The 12,417-nt window shown below is 38.2% G+C and overlaps 1 protein-coding gene across 1 annotated transcript in view; it reads right to left on the reverse strand.

Annotated features, from left to right (window-relative positions):
- SKA2 (spindle and kinetochore associated complex subunit 2) overlaps positions 1–12,417 on the reverse strand; it is a 38,965-nt gene continuing 26,548 nt past the window's right edge. The window contains 2 exon segments of the mRNA XM_047708956.1: positions 1–630; positions 6,690–6,866. Of these exon segments, the coding sequence (XP_047564912.1) occupies positions 562–630; positions 6,690–6,866 (246 nt within the window). The 3' untranslated portion in view covers positions 1–561.

The following is a 12,417-nucleotide window of genomic DNA, read 5'->3' on the forward strand; positions in this document are numbered from 1 at the left end:
TAAGGCTATCACAGAAAAGCCCATTTATTATTACCAAAGTTAGCTTCTGTGGAGGACTAGAGGCCCCATACTAGCAGTCTCATCAATAATGTGACCATTATCTATACTCAAAATTTTCAAAAATAAAATTATATACATATGTATAATGTAAAACAAATATTTTTTTCTATCCTTTAGTTTCCAAAGCATGCTCATTCACATCTGATAGTACATATATCCTTTCTTAATAGGCCAGGACATTCATGTTATCCCAACTACACAAAAATAGATGCAAAATAGAGTTATGTGACTTCCTTGCTTGAAATTATAAGACTAATTACGTGTGATATTTATTTTTAAATCTCTTTATTCCCATTCCATCCTTTTGGCTAAACTTTATTCCTATATCTGCCCTTCTTATAGTTCCCTCTCTTGTAAAAGGCATCATTATCCAGTGACCACAACCAAATCTTCTTCTCCATCCTCCCACCTCTAGTCATCAAGTGCTAACAAGACATCTTCCTAAATCTTTCTGGAATGGATCTCTTCTTCATCAGAATTCCCTTTTGCAAGTCCATTTCTTCATAAGTCTGACATGAAAGATTTTAATTGTTCTGCCGCAGTTTGCTCTTCTTTACTCAGTGGTGACAGCTAAAAAGCAAATGACAAAATATTTCAAAATCTTTAAAACATGTTTAATTTAATTAACTTCTACTTTTATATTTCCATAAACTCATACTATGTCTACGAGCACAAATTTTGGAAGGCATGGATAAAAACAGATTTGGCTATCTAGATATAAGGTACTTTTCATGTCTGAGCTTTCAAAGAACTTGCAATTAAGTTGAAGAAACAAGACCAAACAGTTTAAGGATTGTCATTTTTTAATTTTTTTTTTTAATGAAACAATAGCCATTTTATTATGTTCATGGAATGGGGATCAGAAATTCAGGCAGGGCACAGTGGGGGTGGCTTGTTGATGGTCCAAAGAGGAATTCAGTTGGGAAGACTTAGTAGCTGAAGGACTGTTAGTATGGCTGGAATCTGGGATCATCCAAAGCTTCCTCATTTATAAATTTAGCACCCAAAATGGGGTGACTTGAAGACTTGGCCCAACCAGGCTTGTTAAGGGCTGTAGTTTAACAAAACTAAAGAAGTCACATTTGAATGCCATATTCTAAAAGCATCTTGAAAAAGAAATGTGAACAAGATAGTCTGGAAGTTTCCTCAAAATTGGAGACTTGAGCTAAATTTTGAAGGATAATTGAGATGTTTTTAGCTGCAAGTAACAGGAACACATTTCAAAATGGATTAATAATAAAATTTATTACTGCACAATAAATACAGAAAAAGGGCAGACTTCAGGACTGGTTTATTTAGCAGCTCAATTAAAGACTCATTTTTTCCACTTTATCTAATATCCTTGCCTGGTGGCTTTATTCTCAGATGATTAGAAAAATGGCCCGAGCAGTGCTAGGAATCATGTCTATACACAATGTTCAAAAGAAGTATTTTTTCTTCCCACAGGTCTCTCAGCAGTGAGGAAACTCTAACTTCCTACTTCCAAACTTTCCCTCCTCACATGCCATATGAGTTACAAATCCATTCCTGAACCAATGTTAGTTAAAGGAAAATCCATTCCTCTTGCCAGTCAGATACCACCCCAGGAAGCTGAGGAAAGCACCAACTTTACCTTGGGCACAAGTGAGGGATAGCACACATCTCCAGGCCGGTATCCTATCTGGCAGCAAGGGAGAACAAATGCTGAGAAAACTACCCAGCAGACAGTATCCACCAAGAGCAGGTAGGAACAAAAGCAGTGGGGCAAAGAAAAGCCAAAAGGAAGTTTATAAAGGACTTCCACATAGCAATAACCAACAGACTAGCTAAAATAAAGGGTTAGCGGGGAAATTATTAGAGATGCAGCATGAAAGAATTAAAGTTAAAACTCTGCCTAACTATATAGGTCATCTCTAGAGAGACTGCCAAATCTGGAACACACCATACCTACAGAATAAGAATCTCTAGATCAGTGCTATCCAGAACTTTCTGTGATATGGAAAATATTCTGTATCTGTGCAGTCTAATCAGTAGATGAAGAAATGAATTTTTAATTTTATTTAATTACTTTACATTTTAATTTATGTAGCCACATGTGGCAACTGGGCTGCCCAGCTGGTTTGGCTAATCGAGCCAACATTTACCAAAAATGTTCACATGTATAAAATGAAAAATAATCATGGGCCTTACTGCAACCCATATTGTTACAGAATGTCCCTCTTCTATCTCAAAAACAGGATGGGGTGCCTGGGTGGTTCAGTGAGTTAAAGCCTCTATCTTCGGCTCAGGTCATGATCTCAGGGTCCTGGGATGGAGCCCTGCATCCCCCATAGGGCTCTCTGCTCAGCGGGGAGCCTGTTTCCCCCACTCTCTCTGCAGGCTTCTCTGCCTGTCAAATAAATAAATAAATAATCTTAAAAACAAAAACAAAAACAGGAAATGATTCTGGAGAGACTTTGTGAGTCCATGTTTGTCTTTGTGATAACTGTTCAAGGGATTTTGGACCATCCATTTCATAAACTTTCAAAGAATTTTTCTAGGAATTAACCAATCCAAAACTTGTAGAAAATTTTCTTCCTTAACACAAATATTTTAGAGCATCAGTGAAATATCACACATTCTTTGTTTTTTTGTTTGTCTGTTTTGACAGAGAGAGTACGCACAAGAGGGGTAGTGGAGAAACTTAAGCAGGCTCCATGCCCAATACAGAGCCCAATGATGGGGGGCGGGGCTCAGTCTCATGACCCCGAGATCACAACCTTAGCCTAAGCCAAGAGTTGGAGGCTTAACTGACTGCCCCACCCAGCATCCAGGCACACCATTCTATTTTTAATGCCTTTTGAATTATATTTGTTTTAGGGGTTTGTTTTGTTAATTTTTATTCTGGAACAAATCCAGTCTTTTTTTTTTTTTTTTTTGGTCTTTTGGCAGTCACCTTTATAATTAAGTGTATTTAAACCTTAATAGCTTAGGCCACCTGGGTGGCTCAGTCATTAAGTATCCCACTCAGTTTTGGCTCAGGTCATTATCTCCCTGAGAGCGGGGAGGGGGGGAAGGGGGGAGCCCAGCAAGGTTCTCCCCACTCAGCAAGGAGTCTGCTTTCCCTCTGCCCCTCCCCCTACTCATATAGTCTCTTGCTCTCTAAAATAAATCTTCAAAAAGAAAAACTTTAATGTCTTCATATTAACTAAAAAGATAAGGAAATATGTATTCCCTTCATTTCACCTCCTTTTCTGTTCTCATCTCCCTATTTGTTGTTTAGTATTATCAACCCGTGTACTATTTTTTAATATTACCAATTCAAATGTATTTTCTATCCTTGCAAGTGAAAAACTATGCACCTTGATAAAGATTATCTCAAGAAAATACCTGAGCAGCTTGACTTTCTATTTCCTTTCTGTTGTCTATAAAGCACCATTTGCCCTAAATAGGCTTATCCCTTTTTTGTTCTTCATGTTCCCAAAATAATTTAAAGGGCCTTTTAGTTATTTTAGAAAATTTCAGAAGCCTGGACTTAAGCCTTTGGCTTTCTTAAGTATTCTCACAGTTCTGTCCCTATGACTAATACATCTTGTTTTATACTTCCTTTATGAGGTCTACCTTACATGTCCTTTAAACTCAGAGCTCCGGTACCTGGGTGGCTCAGTTAGTTAAGCATCTGCCTTTGGCTCGGGCCATGATCCTAGGGTCCTGGGATCAAATGGCGCTTTGGGCCCCTACTCAGCGGGGAGTCTGGTCCTCCCTCTCCCTCTGTGTGCTTGCTCTCTCTCTCTCAAATAAATAAATCAATCTTAAAAAAAACACAACTCTGGTCTTATAGAACTATTTCTGGTTATACAACTCTCTAGAGATGGCATTCCCTTTTCTTCCACATTTTGATCATGAAAATTCCTCTAAGCTTTCTACTGTCTCATTTTTAAAGTAGTATGTACAAGATCCATTATATCCAACATTCCCCAACATGGCTATCAATTGAATCTAAAATATGATCTCCTTTTTCAAGGTCTATAACCAACCTTTCAGTCGTTTCTCCTTGTTTGTAATTCTGTGATCCAAACTAAAAGCTCCCTTAGCTTTCTACCTTCAATGTAATTATTGCTCCTTACAGACACTTCTTTTAAATGAATGAAGATCTTTACAGATATTTAGATGATTGAAATCCTCTATCACTATTATAACTATTTTCTGCATCATTTTTAAATCTCAATCAGAAATACAGCTTCTATTGATTGTATCCAGGAGGGACAATTTTTAGTTAATATTCAAAATAGGACTTTTCTCTTTTTTCACTCACCTAAATTTATCCTGTGCTTCAATAAATTTATGGATTTCTATATAATATATGTTAATATGTACATCCAGAACTACACCCAGTCTCTTCTCAAGATTTGTTATGTGCTTCTTTTAAAGGTTTTATTGATTTATTTGAAAGACAGAGATCACAAGTAGGCAGAGAGGCAGGCAGAGAGAGAGGAGGAAGCAGGCTCCCTGGTGAGCAGAGAGCCCAATGTGGGGCTCAATCCCAGGACCCTGGGATCATGACCTGAGCCAAAGGCAGAGGCTTTAACCTGCTGAGCCACCCAGGTGCCCCTTGTTATGTGCTTCTATTTTCAGGTTCTGATCACCCACCACAAAGAGTATGTGACTTGAGCTGTGTTTATAGAGGTTATCACATACATACTTTTTTTGCATTTTACATATTAGTAATATTACATATTATAAAACCCTTAATGTTTTAAATTCCTACTTCCTATTCCCTCTGTACCCTTTTTTTTTTTTTTAATTTATTTATTTGACAGAGAGAGATCACAAGTAGACAGAGAGGCAAGCAGAGAGAGAGAGGAGGAAGCAGGCTCCCTGCTGAGCAGAGAGCCCGATGTGGGACTCGATCCCAGGACCCTGAGATCATGACCTGAGCCGAAGGCAGCGGCTTAACCCACTGAGCCACCCAGGCGCCCCCCTCTGTACCCTTTTTAAGTGCTCTTTCCTCCTCTACTATTCATCTCCCCAAGACCTAACATCTGAGATACATCTAAGGTATCATTTTATACTTTTAATTGGGTACTGTTCTCTTTTCTGCCATTGGCAATATAAAGAATTATTGACCAAATTAACCTCAGTAATGAACCTTTAAGGTTTACTCTCACTACAAGCCCATAATTCAAGTAGCTTAAACCAAATATAGTTCAGGGTTGACAAATAAATAAATAAACCAACCAACCAACCAACCAACCAACCATGTATGTTGCCCCTAACTGCATTTGTGCAATACCCAGACTCAGTTCCTCAATACAACACTCTAAGAAGCTATTCCCAGTTAATTCATCTGAGTTGACACCAAAAATAAAAACCTATTGGCCATTTTTTGTTCATATAATTAAGCTCTACTCTCTGATTCCAACCATATACACTCTGTATTTTCTTTTGAAAGCCCTCAACTTTGCCTTAATAGTAAATGCAAATTTTACCAAATCCTTCTCTAGGCTATTTAAGATCATATTGTCTAGACCAGCAGCTCATACTGTGTTATTTTTTTTTTTTTTTTTTTTTTACTCCATCATATCTGAAGGGTTTTACACAATCAGTGATAGAGGCTCACAATTACAAGGATTTTTACCTGAAATCAGAAGGGAACAAGGGATGGAGGGAGAGAATGAAGGTCATGCTTACCCAAGCTCACCAACTCAATTTTAAAAAGGAGAACTAAAAAAGTCACTGATACAGATGCTTTCCACATTTCTCAGTTTTACTAGTTCTTACAGGAACTGCAAAACTGGTAGATTTAATAAACACTACCAAGTTTTCTCTTCTAACATGACTACATAATCCAAGATAGCACACCTCTTTATTAACTATGTCAAGTCCACATGCTTATTTTTCTTAATTTTTTAAAAAGATTTCATTAATTTATTTGAGAAAGAGGGAGAGAGAGAACATGAGTGGGAGGAGGGGCAGAGAGACAAGCAGACTCCTGTTGAGCAGGAAGCCCCATGTGATGTGGGGCTCGATATAGGGCTCAATCCCAGGACCCTGAGATCATGACCTGAGCAAGTCAGACACTTAACCAACTGAGACACTCAGGTGCCCCCACATGCTTAAAATCTCATTTCTATCAACAGTTCAAACTGACTGCTAAATCTCTAAATGAAAGTTAATGGGGATTTATCTTTCAAAAAGACACTCAGAATTGGGATACCTCGATGGCTCAGTCGGTTGGGCATCTGCCTTTGGCTCGGGTCATCATCTCAACGTCCTGGGATGAGCCCTGCATCAGGCTCCCTGCTCATTTGGGGAGCCTGCTTCTCCTTCTCCCTCTGCCATTCTCTCCTGCTAGTGCTCTCTGGCTCTCTCTCCCTGTCAAATAAATAAATAAAATCTTAAAAAAAAAAAAAATTAAAACTCTACAAATCCGGGGGCTCCTGGGTGGCTCAATTGGTTAAGCGACTGCCTTTGGCTCAGGTCATGATCTCAGGGTCCTGGGATCAACTCCTGTTTCAGGCTCCCTGCTCAGCGGGGAGCCTGTTTCTCCCTCTCCCTTGCTGCTTCCCCTGCTTGTGTGCTCTCTCTGACAAATAAATAAATAAAATCTTTAAAAAAAACAACACCACAAAAAAACTCTACAAATCCAACTTGTCAATTGAGAGCATTACCTCCAGGTCTGTTTGCTTTTGTAGCTCTTGTATCATGGTCATAGTCTTATTGACAGTAGCACAAATGCGGTTCTTAGTCTCTTGCTGCTCTGCAGCAATTGGTTTAAAGCGTGCATGCAAAGTTTGATATCGAGACTTTATTGCTGACAATTCCTTTAAGAGTGTAACTGGATTTTTCTATATCAGGAAAAAAATAATATATATATTAAATAGTGAAAAGGAAAAATTAAGCTTCTTTTAAGAATTAAAATAAATACAACACCATCCATTTAATTCTACCATTCATTTAAGTGAACATTGTATTTAATTATGGAACTCTGTAACAGAGGATGGGAGGAGGAGAAAAAAAATTATAAGACCTAGATCCTATTCTCAAGGAAATTAAAGCTTAAGTACAGAAATAACCCACACATGCACACAAAATAGAAATATTAAAATAAGCAAATAAGGTCACATTAGAAAAAAAAAGTCACATAAGATACATAACATTTGATACATATTTCACAATAATTACACACTATTTTAACAATACAATTCTAAATACTCAGAAGGTGAGTAAAGGAAATATTTTGATTTGTTCTTAAAGAATAAGACAATTATAAAATTCTTGAACATACTGTTTTGGGGCTAACGTATGTAGAAGTACCAATTAATTGACCTCACTGTACAAAATTCATGCCAATTCAAGCAACTTTATAAGTTACATTGGTTTTTCAAATTCATTTTAGAGTATAAATAAAAACTATTCCATAAGAGACATTTGTAAAGGGTCCTTTCCACCACTTGGTAATTTACATTCCTAGATGGTTCCTTAGCAAACCCTATAATACTATTCCAAACAGGGCGCCTGGGTGGCTCAGTGGGTTAAAGCCTCTGCCTTCAGCTCGGGTCATGATCCCAGGGTTCTGGGATCGAGCCCCGCATCGGGCTCTCTGCTCGGTGGGGAGCCTGCTTCCTCCTCTCGCTCTGCCTGTTTCTCTGCCTACTTGTGATCTCTGTCTGTCAAATGAATGAATAAAATCTTTAAAAAAAAAAAAAATACTATTCCAAACATTCTCGACTCCCTCCAATTCCCATGCACCCTTTCTTGACACAAGACCTCACCATCTACTATACAGAGAACAGAAAACAGCTAGTACAAACTCCATCTTTCTGCCTTTTCCTCTCGAAAAGGAAAACACCTATGGACATTCTGATCCTTGCTCTGCCTGTAGCACTACCACTATTATTGTTGTTTTGTCCCCAAATCCTCCAGATCCTTCAATTTCCTATATTTCTATGACCTTTTCAATTTCTCCCTTTGCTTTTTGTTTTTCTTTGAAGTTTTTATATATTTTTTAGTAATTTCTACATCCAATCTGGGGCTTGAACTCACAACCCTGAGATCAAGATTCATGTGCTCCTCCAACTGAGCCAGCCAGGTACCCCTCAATATCTCCCTGTGTACAGACTTCAAATATGAATAGATGTTCCCTATGCTGGAAGGAAATTAAGTCCTTTTGACTCTGTTGTTGCTTCAAAATCAGTTTTATTCTTCTCACTCCATTTCCACCAGCCTACTAGGTCTTATACACTTCCCTAATTTAACACTACATAGACTAGTATCTTTTGCCAAATTATTGTAAACAATCAAAAGGTAGGATTGCCAAATAGCATATAATTCTGATACCCTTCCTTATGCCTCTCTTATTTCCTTCATGTTCCTATCTTCTTAAAATGAACTCTTGTTAAAACTATACTATCTTGGTTAGCTTCCTACTCTACAGATTATATCCTTCAGGGGCCCTATCTCATGGCTGTGGCAGAGACTTCGTTTATGGTCCTCTTTTCCCTGTTTCTTTGGAGATTTTTAAGTTTCTGATGATGGAAAATCTAAATAAAAATGATTCCCACAGGAAGGGAAAAAAGAAGAGAAAAATCTAACTTTAAGACTGTTGAAATAATTCTGCAAGGGATGACCAAGACCTATAGCATGAGCAATAGAAGTAGGACAGGAACAAAAGAGAGACCCCATGAAAACATTTAAAAGATCTTAGTGGTATATCTGATGTGAGCAAAGGAATAACAAATGACACCAAATATATCACGTGGTATATAAAGGAATGTGTATATTAGATGCCTACAACTCAGTGTATACCCCAATGATATTGAGACCTATCCTCTGACCTTCAGAGCTATATTTCCCATCATGTTCCTAGATGCTAGACATTGTATTGGATGAAAGAAATACAGTAGAAAAACTGAGAAATACAGTCCCAAAAAACTCCTAGAAGATAGGGGGTAGGAAACACAAAAATGAAAACAGGAAAGAAAAGATAAGAAAAATGGAGGATAGATCCAAGAGGTTCAATATCTCACTGAGATAAAAACATAAAAGAGGTTTTCCTCTGAATATTCTTTTCTTATGAATAAAAAAGGTAAGTAAAGTTATAAAATTTCAAATGCATGAGAAGATCTATACCATAACCATTAAATGAGCATAAAATATTCTGAAAGTTCTAAGAGAGATGAGTTCAGGAAGGGGGGGGCAGTAAAAAAGGAGGAAGACACAATTAGAATGGCATCAACTTCTCAACAGGAACACTGAAAGCTAACACACACATACACACACACACACACACAACAGTGATGTTAAAGTTAAGAGAAAATAATCTCATCTGGAATTCCATACTCAACCAACCATCCATCAACTAAAAGATTAAATAAAGATTAAATAAAGAAATTTCCAAGTAGTCCTCATCTCAAAAAGTTTTAGCCTTTTGTGTACTCTTCCTCAGGAAACATCCAAAGGATACGCTTCACCTGATCAAGGAAATGAACCAAGAAAGAAGACGACATTTGATCCAAAACAGAAGTAAAACAAAGAGAATTACTGAAGTGATGGTTAAGAAATCTCAGAAACACACCCACACAGGCGGTCTATAAGCAAGAGCACAGATACCACTGGGAGGGATGTGGAAGAAAATGAAACTCAGGGATCATGTGATATGTCGGGTAATGTCGACAAAAGTTTTACAGTTCTTTTAGAGAAGTCTGGGGTTGGGGTGCTTACATGGTTCAGTCAGTTAAGCATCTGACTCTTGATGTTGGCTCAAGTGATGATAATCTGGGTCCTGAGATCAAGTCCTACACTGGGCTCTGTGCTCAGCTGGGAATCTGCTTGAGATTCTCCCCCTCTCTCCCTGCCCCTCCCTTGGCTTGCACACACTCTTTCTTGAATAAATAAATAAGTCCTTTTTTAAAAAGGCCAACTGAAATAATGATACATGCATAGAAAAACTAAGCAAACTGGAGAGGAAAAAAGAAACAATTATTAGCTCCAGAAAAACAAACTGTATAAAAAAGGAAAAGCAAACATAGTATGTTACATGACTGACAGAAGCAATATTTGCAGAGTAATAACTGCTATGGTCTGAATGAGTCTCTCCAAAAGCCCTTTTTTAAAAAATTTCTTTCAAGTTTATTTTTTTAGTAATCTCTACACCCAACATGGGGCTTGAACTCATTATCTCAAGATCAAGAGCCATATGCTCTTCTGACTCAGCCAGCCAAATGCCTATCAAAAATAATTTTTTGAGGGGCACCTGGGTGGCTCAGATGGTTAACTGACTGCCTTTGGCTCAGGTCATGATCCCAGGATCCAGGGATCAAGCCCCAGATCTGTCTCCACTGCTCTGTGGGGAGCCTGCTTCTCCCTCTCCCTCTGCCTGCCACTCCCCCTGCTTGTGATCAAATAAATTAATAAAATTCATTTGTTGAAACCAAATCTCTTGTAATTGGGAGGTGAGTTGTCTGGGAGGTGATTACATCATGAGGGCAGAGCCACCATAAATGAGATGAGTACTCTGATGGAAGAGATCTTCTGCTATAGGAATACAACCGGAAGTCTGTGACCCAGAAGAGGGGCCCAAACTATCTATGCTGGCACCCGGATCACAGACTTCCGACCTCCAGAACTGTGAAACTAACTTTCTGTTTGCTTATAAGGTAGCTAATCTGTGGTATTTTGTTATAGCACCCCAAGTGGACTAAGTCATTATAATATAAACACTGAATATGGATATAGCAAGAAATTGTGAAGATGGAGGTAAGTATGGGCAGTAAAATATTTAAACTTTATCTTTCATAACAAGAAGTTATTTTAACAACAACAGCTAAAATATAGTGCATACTCTGGACCAAACTGTTCTAAATATATTACATATATTACTAATTTTATCCTCTTTCAATCTATGAGCAGATAGTATTATCCCCATTTTACAGACAAGGAAACTAAGTACAGAGGTTAATTGATTTGCATAAGTCACAATGCAGATCTCAGATTTGAACCAGAATAGCCAGTATCCAGGAAATCAATTTCAGATTGGGGGAGGGGAATAGCAACACAAGCATACAATTTTTTCTTTTTTTTTAATTTGACACACAGAGAGAGCGAGCCAGCACAAGTAGGGAGAGTGGAAGAGGAAGAAGCAGGCCCTCCACTGAGCAGGGAGTCTGATGCGGGACTCAACCCCAGGACCCCAAGATCGTGGCCTGAGCTGAAGGCAGTCGCTTAACCAACTGAGCCACCCAGGCACCCCAACACAAGCGTACTATTTAGAAACATGAAGGTAAATACAAGAAAATGCTGAAATAAGGTGGTGACCTGAGGGTGGTAAAGTATGAAACAAGGAATTACTGATTCATTATATGCTTTATACTTCTGTGACTTTTCAAATTATTTGCAAAAATTAATTTGACAAAAATAAAAGTTTAAAGTTGGGAGGCAAATTGGTATGAAGGTAGAGGAGATCAGCTGTGAGGTGATAGTAGATTATGCAAATATAAATGATCTTGTAGGTAACTAGAATGGGGCTCAGTTGTGAATTTCCCAGAGACCTATACATATAAATCAGAAGAATGATGAATTCCCAAACACAAATTCATAGGGGAAAAAAAGTGACAAGAACTAAATTCATAGAGAAAAAAATGTAGCCAGTATACTAATCCTTCAGGATCCACCAATCTAGGAAAAGAAAGGATTGGTGAACAAGGCATAAGGAATAAATAGCCATAGAGCTGAGTTAGGATAGGGTAATTAGGCAATTACTATACAACATATTGTTGTGACATTAACTGGATCTAATAAACTTGATATGGCAATGATGAATTCAGGATAATTAGATTTTACAACTGAGCACCATAACACAGAGGAAAAAAGTTTTGTGCACATAGCGTGTTTTGTCTGAGTGATTGGCTTCTTGGGAGCCACAGTGTTCTTCTATCAGTGTTTGTAAACTACCTGCACTTTATTTAATTTTGTGCCTATAACACTTCAATTCCTTTAGGGTTTTGTTTATTGTAAGTGGATGATCATTTATGACAGGTCATAAGAATATACAAGTGTGCTTGGGTAATGATAGTGCTAATGATGAGGGAAAAGAAAAAACCAATATGGGGTGCCTGGGTGGCTCAGTTCGCTAAGTGTCTGCCTTCAGGTCATGATCCCGGGGTCCTGGGATCGAGCCCCACATTGGGCTCCCTACTGTGTATGGGGAGCCTGCTTCTCCCTTTCCCTCTGCCCCCACCTTGCTTGTGCTTGCTCGCTCTCTCTCTCTCTGTCAAATAAATAAAATCTTTATCCATTCGTCTGTAGAAGGGCATCTTGGCTTTTTCCACAGTTTGGCAATTGTGGACATTGCTGCTATGAACACTGGGGTACATATAGCCCTGACTGGAGGAGATTATG

The sequence above is a fragment of the Lutra lutra genome, chromosome 16 (assembly GCF_902655055.1).
Source record: "Lutra lutra chromosome 16, mLutLut1.2, whole genome shotgun sequence".
In the NCBI taxonomy this organism is placed as follows: Eukaryota; Metazoa; Chordata; class Mammalia; order Carnivora; family Mustelidae; genus Lutra; species Lutra lutra.